This window comes from Delphinus delphis, chromosome 15 (genome assembly GCF_949987515.2).
Source record: "Delphinus delphis chromosome 15, mDelDel1.2, whole genome shotgun sequence".
NCBI classification, from domain to species: Eukaryota; Metazoa; Chordata; class Mammalia; order Artiodactyla; family Delphinidae; genus Delphinus; species Delphinus delphis.
Window position 1 is genome coordinate 42,241,207 of NC_082697.1, and position 12,379 is coordinate 42,253,585.

Below are 12,379 nucleotides of genomic sequence, written 5' to 3' on the forward strand. Positions count from 1 at the left end.
TGCTTACGTATTATAAAATACATGCACATACATATATATCTGTACTATGTGTGTTCATATGTCCATATATGTCATAAAAGAGTAAAGTGGGACTTCCCTGGTGGCGCAGTGGTTGAGAGTCTGCCTGCTGATGCAGGGGACATGGGTTCGTGCCCGGTCTGGGAAGATCCCACGTGCCACAGAGCTGCTAGGCCTGTGAGACATGGCCACTGGGCCTGCGCGTCCGGAGCCTGTGCTCCACAATGGGAGAGGCCACAACAGTGAGAGGCCCGCGTACCGCAAAAAAAAAAAAAAAAAAAAAAAAGAAGATTAAAGAGTAAAGTGGCTAAATCTGAATATATAAATTTTGACATGAAAAATAAAGGTTGTAATCAAATTCTAAAGAAAAACTGTTAGGAAAAGTATTCTCAGCCTAAATGACAAAGAATTAATTTTCTTATTACAAAAATAAAGACTTCATAAATCAATAAGAAAAAAAAGTAACCCAAGAGGAAAATGGGCAAAGGACTCACAATTCACAAAAGAAGAAATACAGTCATTATAAACATGAAGAGATGACCTATCTCTTCATTTCTTGAAGAGACGCAAATAAAACATGATTTCAGTGTCTTCTCCTTTTGAATATCAGATGTTTAATAAGTAGGATTGAAAATACACAGAATTGGTATGAAGAGGGTATCCAGACATGCTCACACACCATTGGTGGGTGATTAAAGGGCACAACCTCCTCATTAGCAATTTTGACAAAATGTAATAAAAGGGTAAAATGTTTACACTTTGATCCAAAAATTATGCTTTAAGAATTTATCTTAAAGTAACATCTACCAAAAGTAGAGAGGTATGTATTCACAAAAATGTTCATTGCAGTACTGTGTTCGTTGGCAAAAATTTTTTTAAAAAAGGGAACATCCAAAAATATGCCCATAACATGGAATATAATGCATCTTATAAGATTTCTGAAGAAATTGTAATGACAGTGTAAGCTGCTTATAAAAATGTAAACTAGAAAAGCAAGGATCAAAGTGTAAATTCATTTCAATGCCAGGATACATTTATATATTTCTGTAAATTGTGTATGTATGTGCGTATATAAGTGTGTGTGTATAGTTACATATTTTTTATATTCAGACATACACAAAGGCACACACTTAGATACAGATAAATATATTTGTATACATATATATACATGCGTGCATATGTACATATACACGTACAAAAGAACGATAGCAGTTTACAGTATTAACAGTGGCAATCCCTTAGTTGTAAAATTATTCATACTTCTCAATATTTGTAAGTATTTTTAAGTGTTTCTATAAGAAAACTGACTTTCTTTTGTAACTACAAAAAAGAATAATCATAGAAATAATTTACATTAGGAAAGTAAATTTTATTGGCCCTAGGAAACTCTGAGGATAGCTTAGAAGATAATCAAATTCACACTAACCTAGGTTTAACTTTACTCTTAATCTGGCGTATTTTTAGACAAGCAGAACTTTGAATAATAGCAGCAATCAAGTTGCAAGCTTAACAAAAGGACATAATTTCTATTATCTTTAAGAGAAGCATCAAAGAAACAAAGTCTTTGTTCTTAAGAAGATCTGAGCATCTAATAACCTATACACAACAAAACTATATTGTTGTTGCTATTGTTTAGAAACAGCCCATTTATGAAGTGAGTTTAAGTTTATCCTCCTCTAGAAATGTTTAATTCCAGACTGATGTTCCCAGACCGATTTTTATGCAAATTAATTAAAGCATTAGCTTGAGCCAAACTTAATTACCAGGCCTCCAAGAAACAATCATGTGATCTGTTTCTAAAGAAAAGTGAAAGGATTTTTGGATTATCTATTCTAATGGTCCCCTCCCATTAGTATGGCTGATTGAGTTCACTGTATAAAAAATATACATATAAACTGTGGGATCCTTTATGCTCTTTTGTTTCTTCTGCCAGGCGGGATTAGGGCAAAGGACAGTGGGTGGAATTCAACCAGACTGAATGTAGAGAGGCAAACATAAAGCGTGCCCCCATGGGGTCAATAAAGCAGGATGGAATGTGGTATTTCTGAGAGGCTGGAGAGAAAGGCAGATGGACTGAGTCATCATTAACACACAGCAGGCCTGGGGGCAGGGCCCGGTGCTCACACATACCTCCTCCATACAATATGCCAAATCCTGGCGTGGCTCAGGCATGAGCAAGTATGAGCATTCTTGGATTTCAAAGCTGAGAACCTCCTTGCTTTCCCTATTTTTCACGAACTTAATTTCAGGAAAGTGAGAAAAAAATATATGCATTTTCGTTTCAAGAGAAGATTGCCAAAACATGTAGAGCACACAGGTAAAAACAGGTGAAGAGTGAAAAGGGCGGGGAGAGGAATATTCCAAAAGAGCTTGGCCGTGGCCTCTTATCCTCAAAGTGAAGGGCCAGGCCTTACTGGGAGGTGAGAAAATCCCTGGTATTCATTAAAGTCTTAGGCTACCACCCCATGTGGTCCCACCCAATCTGAGGTGCCCCAGGCCCTGGTGAAGTGCGATCTTCCTATTCCTGATGGAATTCCTCTGAGAATGTATGGAATGGGGCACTGAGACTGGAGACACACTGCAGTAAAGTGGCTGCTTCTACCCTCCGAATGCCCTGGTCTTCCCCGTCACTGTACAAAGTCAGATCACAGATAATGAGTTAAGGTCCCAGCAATGACTGGGAGGCGGTGCGATGGTCAGTTCCCCATCAACAGTGATAGAGAATGCGGCTCACTCAAAACAGTGAAGGTTCCCTCCATGTCATCCTCCCAGTAAACAAATGTCAGGGATGACTAGAAACTTTACCAGGAGACATATCCTTATATAATGCCAAAGATAGAGGGAATCTAAGATAGTATCTAGTTTCTTGGCCTTTTTCTCTAAAGATAATAAAATTGAAGCCCAAAGAGGTTGTGATTTGCCTAAAACATTCAATTCTTCTTCCAAGGTTCTTTGCAATAAATATAGTATATGAAGCGTCTAGTAGCCTTAGTGCTTTGTTGCCAAAGGTACAATAGGAAGCAAGTTACAGACCCTAATTACTATTTAGAGACATTGATGAATACTATAACAGAGGGCCAATTAAATGGACATTTTGGGATCACTCCTTATTAGTAGGTGCTGGGAAGAGAAATGAATAAAACAGTATTTATCTTCACAGTGCTCATACCCTGATAAGGGAAACAAACACAGATACAGCTATGTTACAGTGTGATGAGGAGAATAATAAACAGGTGAATAGGCAAAGGGACTCAATATGCAAAGATGTGATCACTCTATATAGTACCCAGAGGTGAAAAGGATGGAAATGGGTTTTGGGGGGAAGATTTTGCATGGCTTTCTGCTCCATATAAAGACTTTTGTGACAAGTAGTATCACAAGATAGTCTAAAGAATAAAGGGCACAAATGGAATTCTCATACATTTCTGGTGGCACTATAAAATGGAATAAACTCTTCAGAACACTGTTTTTTCAGGAACTAGTAAAGCTAAACATGTGTGTTGCCTGTTACTTAACAGTCTCACTCCTGTGTTTATACCCAAGTGATATGAGTACATATGTCCATCAAAAGACATGTACAAGAATGTTTTTAGCAATGTTATTCATTTAGCCCCAAACTGAAACATATTCCAACAATGGAAGAATATACGTCAGTGAGAAAGAATGGACAATTGATGCATGTGGTGACTAGGATTAATCTTACAGAAAACAAGTATAAATAGTAAGATACAAAATAGCACACACTGTATATTCTGTTTATATGGGCTGGGTACATATACTTGTCTCACAAGAGCCAGTGCAGGTCACATGGTCACAGGCAGGAAATGAGGATCCTTTTACAGAAGTAGAGACAACTTGGAACAGTGATACATCTCCCCCAGGGACAGACCCAGACAAAGAGCCCAAACACGTCTGCTTCACCTTCGCGCCTGTAACCTCTGGCTCTGGATTTTTTTTTTTTTTTAATTCAACAGTTAAATATCCTTAGCATAAAATCTTTCATTAAAATGATGCAAAGTGGACAGATTTCAATTTCTTTTCTTAGCACTTAAATGTTCTAGACACCACAGGGGAGAGGAGGAGAACCCAGGGGGTGCAAAAGTAAAACTATTCCTAGATAATCAGCCTTGGAGTAATCAAGAGCTAGCTGAATTCTCTCCTGACTTTTGCTATATTTAGTAGGTGTTTTATGAGAATGGTTGAGCTGTTAGGTGACCCCCATCCCTGTGTGCTCACATTACTAAAGTTTTATTATGCTCTCTTGATAGAAGAATGAAAGTACAAGCAGTGTTTTAATTTTCTAGGAATCCTCAAGATGGGAAATATCTATATAATAAAGGGAAATTGGATGCAACCCCTGCAACCCAGAAATTATTTAAAATTTCAAAACAGCCAGGTTGTATCCATTGATGTTCAGTGTATTTATAAGCTAAATATTAATTATACTAGTCAGTTCAAAGAAAAGTTTTTTGCCTACATTATCTGGATATTTCTCATAAAATACTTGATATAATTTTGATGATTTGCAAAATGACATCTTCACCCTCCACTTTGGTTCAAAACTGTTGTCTGCCTCTCCAGGCATGATCAAAGCCTGGTTTCTGAAATGTTTGCCTTTTTAAACCAGGAATAAAGCTATGGTCATGCATATCACATTTATTTTTCAATCACTGTTCTTAACAGGACAAAAGAATGATTCAATGAAGAATGAAATAAACATTGAGGCAGAGTCCCAGAGCTCATATATGGAAACAGAAGGTATTGAAACCAGAATATATTGTTATCTGAGAATGACGTGAAACTGTGGATCATGACTTCTATATATACTGGTGTGTATGAGTGGGGTGCGTGTATGCTTTCAGCAGTGATCACTAGACAGTGGCGGTAGTGTTCTGCTTTGTATGCCCGTTGAAACTTGGAGGGGAAAAAAGAACTTGGTGCTTTAGTCACTGTTTTCTCAATGATTCCAACTAAAACATCCCTGAGTATCCTTCTGTCTCATTCTATTTAGAGCTTTCATTGAACCAAGAAGATATCACGATCTTGGAGCAGCAAGAAGTGATTCCACTAACAGATGACCAAGAAGGAAAAGAAGGTGAAAAAGGTAGGACTGCCCTTAAATTAACCCATCAAGTATAAGAGTTTCTTTGGATTCCTGCCTAGAATTCAACCATCAGGGTTATCCTCATGAAACTGCAGTCTGTCAAGGGGCAAAATGAACATTTCTTTAATTCTAAACCTACTTTTGAAAGTAGAATAAAATCCAGAAGTAGCAAAAGAAGATACTTGTAACAGTTTTTCATCCTTTCAAAGAATATGAAGATGTTTTTATTATTCATTTTGATTCGATTTTTAAAAATCACAGTTTTGAGAAAGCCTCTAAGAAATAGAAATTATGGACTAGACAGATAAAAGTCCTAGAAAATCTGAAATGGCTTTAAAACAAATAGATTAACCATTTTGTATTGATTTCATTCTGTCATCCTTCATATGGTAGTGACGAAGGAAGCAATTTGTGTAAAATAAGCACATTATATGAACCTTCTAAATTATGTTTGTCCACTAATATTAGAGTACAATTATATTGAATACTGTTTAAAAAAATAAGTGAGCATTATAATGATTTCAGAGGACATAAGAAGAATGAACACTTGGTAAATTTTAAAGCAGCCTTTGGGGCAAGAAGTCAATATATTAAAGGTAAACATTTTTAAAAGTCTTTAAAAAATTATCAAAGAAATTTATTATTTATTAAAGAACTTAAAGAATTTCATTTTTCAATATAAAGCAATCTCTTAAAAGGAGGTAAAATGTGAAATAAAAAAGGAGATCATTTATCTCTTCTGCTGTATCATAAATCATACTGGTCTTAAAATGTGTTTGCAAAGTAGTTATAGAGTAATAACTTGACAGGCCTTGTTCACAGAACACAGTGATCAATTTTGTTTTCAAATGAAAACACAGACATGCTCTCAATTGTAAAATCAGGTCAATAGTAAGTACAGCTTCCAAATTATGAACTCTTTTTGGCAGCTGCGTTGATACAGTTTAATTACTAAGTCATGTTAGTGATTCTGACATCCTGTTTTAATTTCCACTGCATTTAGAGCACAATATTCTTCTATATCTATGCCTCTAATGACCTTTTCTCTAATTGTAAATCCTAGTTCAGCTTCATGACACCATGTTCCTGGCAAGTCAAGTAAATGGTATATTTGGAGAATTTTATGTCTGACGATGATAATAGAAAATTGATACAACCCTTACTTGAAATACAGATACATGGCCTTGCTCCTTTGTTACTGACCACCAGTTCATATTCCCCTCTCACAGTGAAGCCAAACAAACTGAAACATCAGAGTTTTGAGCAGAGAAAGGTTTATCAAGGGCCGTGAATGGGTGGCTCTTGTTCAAAACATTCCAAACTCCCTGAAGGGTTTCAGCAAAGCATTTTTAAAGGCCAGAGAGGGAGGGGCGTCCAAGGGTCTGTGATCAGCTGCTGCACAATTCTCTGATTGGTTGATGGTGAGGTAACAGGGCAGTGTGTCACAGGAGTTAACATTATCAGTCCTTAGGCTCCAGAAGGTCTGGGGGCTACACACTCATGATCAGCAAGTAGTTAATTTCTTCCCTTAGGTGGTGGTTTTTAGCATCTGAAAAAGTAAGGAAATATGCATGAGATAGTCTTATCTGGGTACTTCAGAGTTGAGCTACAGAGGAGGATATGGGGAGGGGTCTGTTCCAGGAAGTCCCCTTAGGGTCTTGCTTGGTTATACATTCAGTTGTACTTGTAAAATATAAAATAGAGAATATTGCATCTGCCTGCTTAATTTCTCTATAGCAGAAATTATTTACTTTGTACGTTGTGCCTCAGGACATGCAAATGAGGAACATCAAACAACTGGTACATTGTCCTCTTTTTAACTTGACCTACAAGGGAAAAAGCTCATGTTCAGCACACGTTGACTTGTCATCCTTCTCCCAGTGGCTTCTCCAGCATGTAGGACTCCTCTAGTTACTGAAGAGTTCAATTCTCCCTCGTAGGGATGCCAATCCTCGTCTGCAAATGGAGAAATGGCATGTGGGAAAGAAGTAAGATCAAATTCCGCTACTTGTAGCAACTTTTTTTTTAATTAATTAATTTATTTATTTGTTTTATTGGCTGCGTTGGGTCTTCATTGCTGCGCGCAGGCCCTCGCTAGCTGCAGCGAGTGAGGGCTACTCTTCGTTGCGGTGCACTGGCTTCCCATTGCGGTGGCTTCTCCCGCTGTGGGGCACGGGCTCCAGGTGCGTGGGCTTCAGTAGTTGTGGCTCGTGGGCTCCAGAGCACAGGCTCAGCAGCTGAGGTACACAAGCTCAGTTGCTCCGTGGTATGTGGGCTCCTCCCGGACCGGGGCTTGAACACGTGTGCCCCGCACTAGCAGGAGGACTCCTAACCACTGCACCACCAGGGAAGCCTCTTGTAGCAACTTTGAAGTTGAATTTCTTTGTTTAAAATTTGACTTTTCACTGTCGGAGAGTAATAATGCTTATGGGCTTGAATTAACTGAGTTTTCCCTTCTTTACCAGAGATAATTAACTTGGCCCTGCCTTGAATATTTCTGTTTAAATTCGAAATAACTTAAAATTAACCACCTTTATCATCTTATTCGTTGCTTCAAAGTAAGAGTTAAAAGCTATTCTCTTACATATAAAGAAAGTAACCAAAGAAAAAGGGAGCAATGTAGATTTGGGGTGCACTGCAGCAGCCCTGCCCCCCACTGACAAGCTGGATGACCTGGGGCAGATTATTTAATCTTTCAATGCCTCAGTTTCCTCATCTGTAAGAGGGTGATGACAGATATGCTTGTGATGAAACTTTAATGAGTAAAGTGATGTAAAGCAATTCCAACCATACCTGACACATAGAAAGCACACCTTAAGTGTTTAGTACTTATCATAATTGGATAAATTGACGACAAAATCAAGAGAATCCACATGTGGAGTTCCCCAAGTCCATTCCTAACTATTTTGAAGCCATAAAAATTTCATATAGTCTACATTATCCTTCAGCAGCAAATTGTTCTGCCCATTTTGTTTTCAGTACCATCTCCTGCAGGCTGTTTCAACATGTATTTAATACAGAAAGATAGAACAATTAATGAAAGGTGAGGTGGGAGACATTTCTGTATATTGAGAAAATTTTTTTTTTGGTTAAGATCTCAATCTTCTGTTTGAGAAATGCTGATTCAACCATAATTTTTATTTTTAAAAGAAGATGCCATTGATTTATTGATTTTAGATCCACAGAATAAAAGTAGTCATTGAATGTTCTTTTCTTTTGTTTCCTATAGTTACTGAAGAGTTTTGTTTGAAAATATTTTGAGAACATAGCTCCAGGGTTTGTGTATATTCACAGTGTCTCTTAGTGGAAAGTTGCATACACGCATTAAGAGCTACTCTTATCTGCCAAAAAAAAAAAAAAAAAAAATGAGTACTCTGTTAAATTTATAGGGATATTCTTTACAGCCTTAGAAATATTGGTTCTCTTTTGAGAATCTTTCTAAGGAGACAGAAAGTGGTTCCTTTCAAAAAATTCCAGACCAGGAAAAATGTATAACCTTTTTGTCTCATTTCACAGCATTCTATATAAGATCAGAAAATGTAGATAATCTTTAGGATATGTCTTCGATGGCTCCCAGGTGTATGGGCACAGATGTTGTAACATTAAGTTTGGAAGTTAGCTCTACCAAAATATGGGTTTTGAAGAGAAGAGAAAATATTCAGCAGAAGTTCATGCTGATAAAATTACACAATAGCACAATGGACATTTCCCTAGGAGACGTGAAATACAGAAATTTCAGCAGGCATAAAGTGCACATAGGGCAGCTTTTCTCATATAGCCACATTGCCTCTTCCTAAATGAGTCCGGTTTTATGCTTTCCCAGCAGGATCTGCAGCACATAGGAAACCCAGTAAAATAACATCATTTAGGTTAGTAACCAAATAGGAAAGTAATCTTATAGGTGATCGCCTCTAAAAAGATCTCATGTTTTAGCATAAAATATGACTTTAGCCAGCATTAAAATGTTTTTTCTGAAGATTTCTATTTCTAGTGGAATTTAGATATAGTTCATATAAAATCTTCACTAGATCAACATTGTATCATTATTATATCACATAATTTTAACTTATGTTTCTTAGAAATATATTGGACTTCCCAAGTGTTATACAGAATGCATGCATTCCAATTATTTTTCTTGGATCCAGCAATAAGTATAATATGGAATAAAAATCCTTTATCTTGGGCTGATCAAAATGTTGATGGAGATTTAAAGTATATTATGGTATAAGGTCTTCTTGGAAAAAGATGGATATTGACAGGCATGCAAGTAGGAAGTGAAGTGTAAATCAGCAACAAGTATAAATTATCACGTCCTTTGGCTCATGTTTTGGCCTCTGACGAGCAGGACCATGAGACTAAGTGTGCAGAGAACCATGGCTTCTTGCTCTGGCTATGTGGTTTCTGGCAATTCTTTACCTTTTATAAATTCCAGTTTCTGGGGTAGTAAAATGAGGGGCATGAACTCAATAATGCAGGGATGAGACTGTCCGATTTTATAAACTTTCTTGGAAGGCCAGCTCTGAAGAACCACATTCTTGATGAAACAAGGGGTGATGAGATGGGAGCCAGTGGTCATCAATACACTGAGAAAGCTGAAACTGTAGGTTTTACTCAGTTTTATTCATTGTATCCTATTGATAAAAATGCAGAGGGACTCTATAGACCAGACAAAAAGATCAGCCAGACTAACTTCTTTTATTTCAGGACTTAACCAATAATTGGACAGCTAGTGATTCCCGGAAGATACTTTAAATGGGATAAACGTGCCCTTTAGCTCAAATTAGGTTGACCCACAAACTCTACTCAGAACCAGGCTAGATTTACATCACCCATCTTTTTTAGTCCACATGAGAAACTTCTTTTCTTGTAGTTCCTCTGGTCACTGTTTTCATCTTTCAGTGAACACAGAGTGAACCACTTTCTCTTCTGCTCCTACTAATCAAATCCCTTAGGGTTTTATTTTGTCTTCAAGACACCACTACACAGCCCTTGGTGTTTTCCATTATTGATGGGATTCTTACATCACTGACACAGCCCTTTCCCCTCTACTTGAAAATCAGCCTCCACACCAGCAATGCAGCAACAACACAAACACACGTTCAGGCTTTCATACTCCAGTCTGTGTGCTTTGCTATGGAGAATCATGATTCAGGCACAGTTTTGATTCATGCAAAATATTATATGAACTTTCATCTTGATTAATTAACTTACTGGAACTTTATATATTCTGAAATCTTATCTTGTATATCATATACTGTTATGTGATATAATAATGATACAATGTTGATCTAGTTAAGATTTTATGTGAAATATTTCTGAATTCCACTAGAAATAAAAATCTTCAGAAAAAATATTTTAAGGCTGGCTAAAGTCATATTTTATGCTAAAACGTGAGATCTTTTTAGAGGAGATCACCTATAAGATTACTTTCCTATTTGGTTATTAATCTAAATGATGTTATTTTACTGGATTTCATATGTGTTTATCTTATCTTGTATCTTATCTTTTCAAATGAAGTCAACTTTAGTAATCCTGCATAATTCACATTGGCAGCAGGATAATTTAGGTGTTTTAGGAAACATTTCATTTTCCAATGATTTTTTCTGTTATCAGTCTTTTTTCCTAATCATATTTTGTAGCTGGAATTTGTCAGCCAAAATTTTATTTTAGAATATAAGATAAATTAATAATGCTGGTGCCTGTTCAGCTTTTGTGAATATTTTTGTGTTTAATGAAATTCTTTGTATTCGTTAAATACACTGAATGTAAAAACTATGAAGTTTTAAGCTAAATTATTTGTCTTCTGCATATCTCTATGTATGTAATATATACATGTAAAACCAGTTCATTCAAATTCCACTGTATAAGAAGTAAAGATAGAATGTTTCATTCACATTTAACATTTTTTTAAATTTATTTTTAAAGTATGAATTTTCTTCAGGTTTCTCCCTCAAATAAAAGTGTAACTGACCTATAATTTTAAAGTTAAAAAATAGAAAAGTAAAAAGCATATTCACTGCAACAATAATAATTTTGGTTCCCATAATGCAATATTGTGTAAATTTAGATTAAACATGTGTAAACCTCATATGTGGCTTCTCAAGAAAGTATACTTGGCCTCTTGAATGTGGCCAAGTCCCCAGCAGGCTATCAACATCTTGTCTTTTAAGATTTAGAAAAACTTTCCCTGAACCTCCATTTTACATGTCAGGGAGGAAGTACCACAAATCCAAGTAATATGTGTAGGCTCAAGTGGACATTAGGATAAAAATTTGTAATCCTTCGTCTATCCCTGTCTGGGGAATTTTGAGAGACCATCTCTACTAATTCTCTAGCATCCAGCTTTGTTTCTGGATCCCTTTTTCTTTTCATTTTTTATTTTTAACTTTGTATCAAGCCTAGGTTGTCTGGTTTTCCCCCAAGACCTATAACCTTGTGGCTTATCAAAGTAATTTCCAAAGATAAAACAGATCTCTTCCTTAAGTGGAATTCTATCTCTAGGTGTTGAACTTTTTATTTCTGTCTGCTACATCAGAGTTCTGCAACTCTTTGTGCATGAAGTACCTTAATTCTTTTTTTTTTCTCAAAACAACTTTTTATTGAAGTATAGTTGATGTACAATGTTGTATAAGTTTCAGGTATACAGCTAAGTGATACAGATATATATGTATATACTCTTTTTCAGATTCTTTTCCATTATAGGTTATTATAAGATATTGAATATAGTTCCCTGAACTATACAGTAGGACCTTGTTTTTTATTTTATATATAGTGGTGTGTATGTGTTAATCCCAAACTCCTAATTTATCCCTCCCTCCCCTTTCCTCTTGGGTAAGCGTAAATTTGTTTTCTGTGTCTGTGAGTCTCTTTCTTTTTTGTAAATAAGTTTGTTTGTATCATTTTTTTTAGATTCCACATAGTAGTGATATCATTTGATATTTGGCTTTATCTGACTTACTTCACTTAGTAGGTCCATCCATGTTGCTGTAAATGGCATTATTTCTTTCTTTTTTATGGCTGAGTAGTATTCCATTGTGTGTGTGTGTGTGTGTGTGTGTGTGTGTGTGTGTGTGTGTGTGTATATATATATATATATATATATAACAAATCTTCTTTATCCATTCATCTGTCAATGGATCCATTCATTCTTTCTGTCAATGGATCCATTCTGTCAATGGATCCATTCAAATCTGCTTTATCCATTCATCTGTCAATGGATATTGGGGTTGTTTCCATGTCTTGGCTGTTGTAAGTAGT

General features: G+C 36.2%; 1 protein-coding gene across 1 annotated transcript in view; it reads left to right on the top strand.

Moving 5' to 3' along the window:
• The window catches only part of MACROD2 (mono-ADP ribosylhydrolase 2), a 1,989,932-nt gene that overhangs the window by 1,904,084 nt on the left and 73,469 nt on the right, over window positions 1-12,379 (top strand). Inside the window, exons 14-15 of the mRNA XM_060031258.1 lie at window positions 4,702-4,776; window positions 5,030-5,122. Coding sequence (XP_059887241.1) covers window positions 4,702-4,776; window positions 5,030-5,122 — 168 coding nt within the window. The remainder of the gene's footprint in view (window positions 1-4,701; window positions 4,777-5,029; window positions 5,123-12,379) is intronic.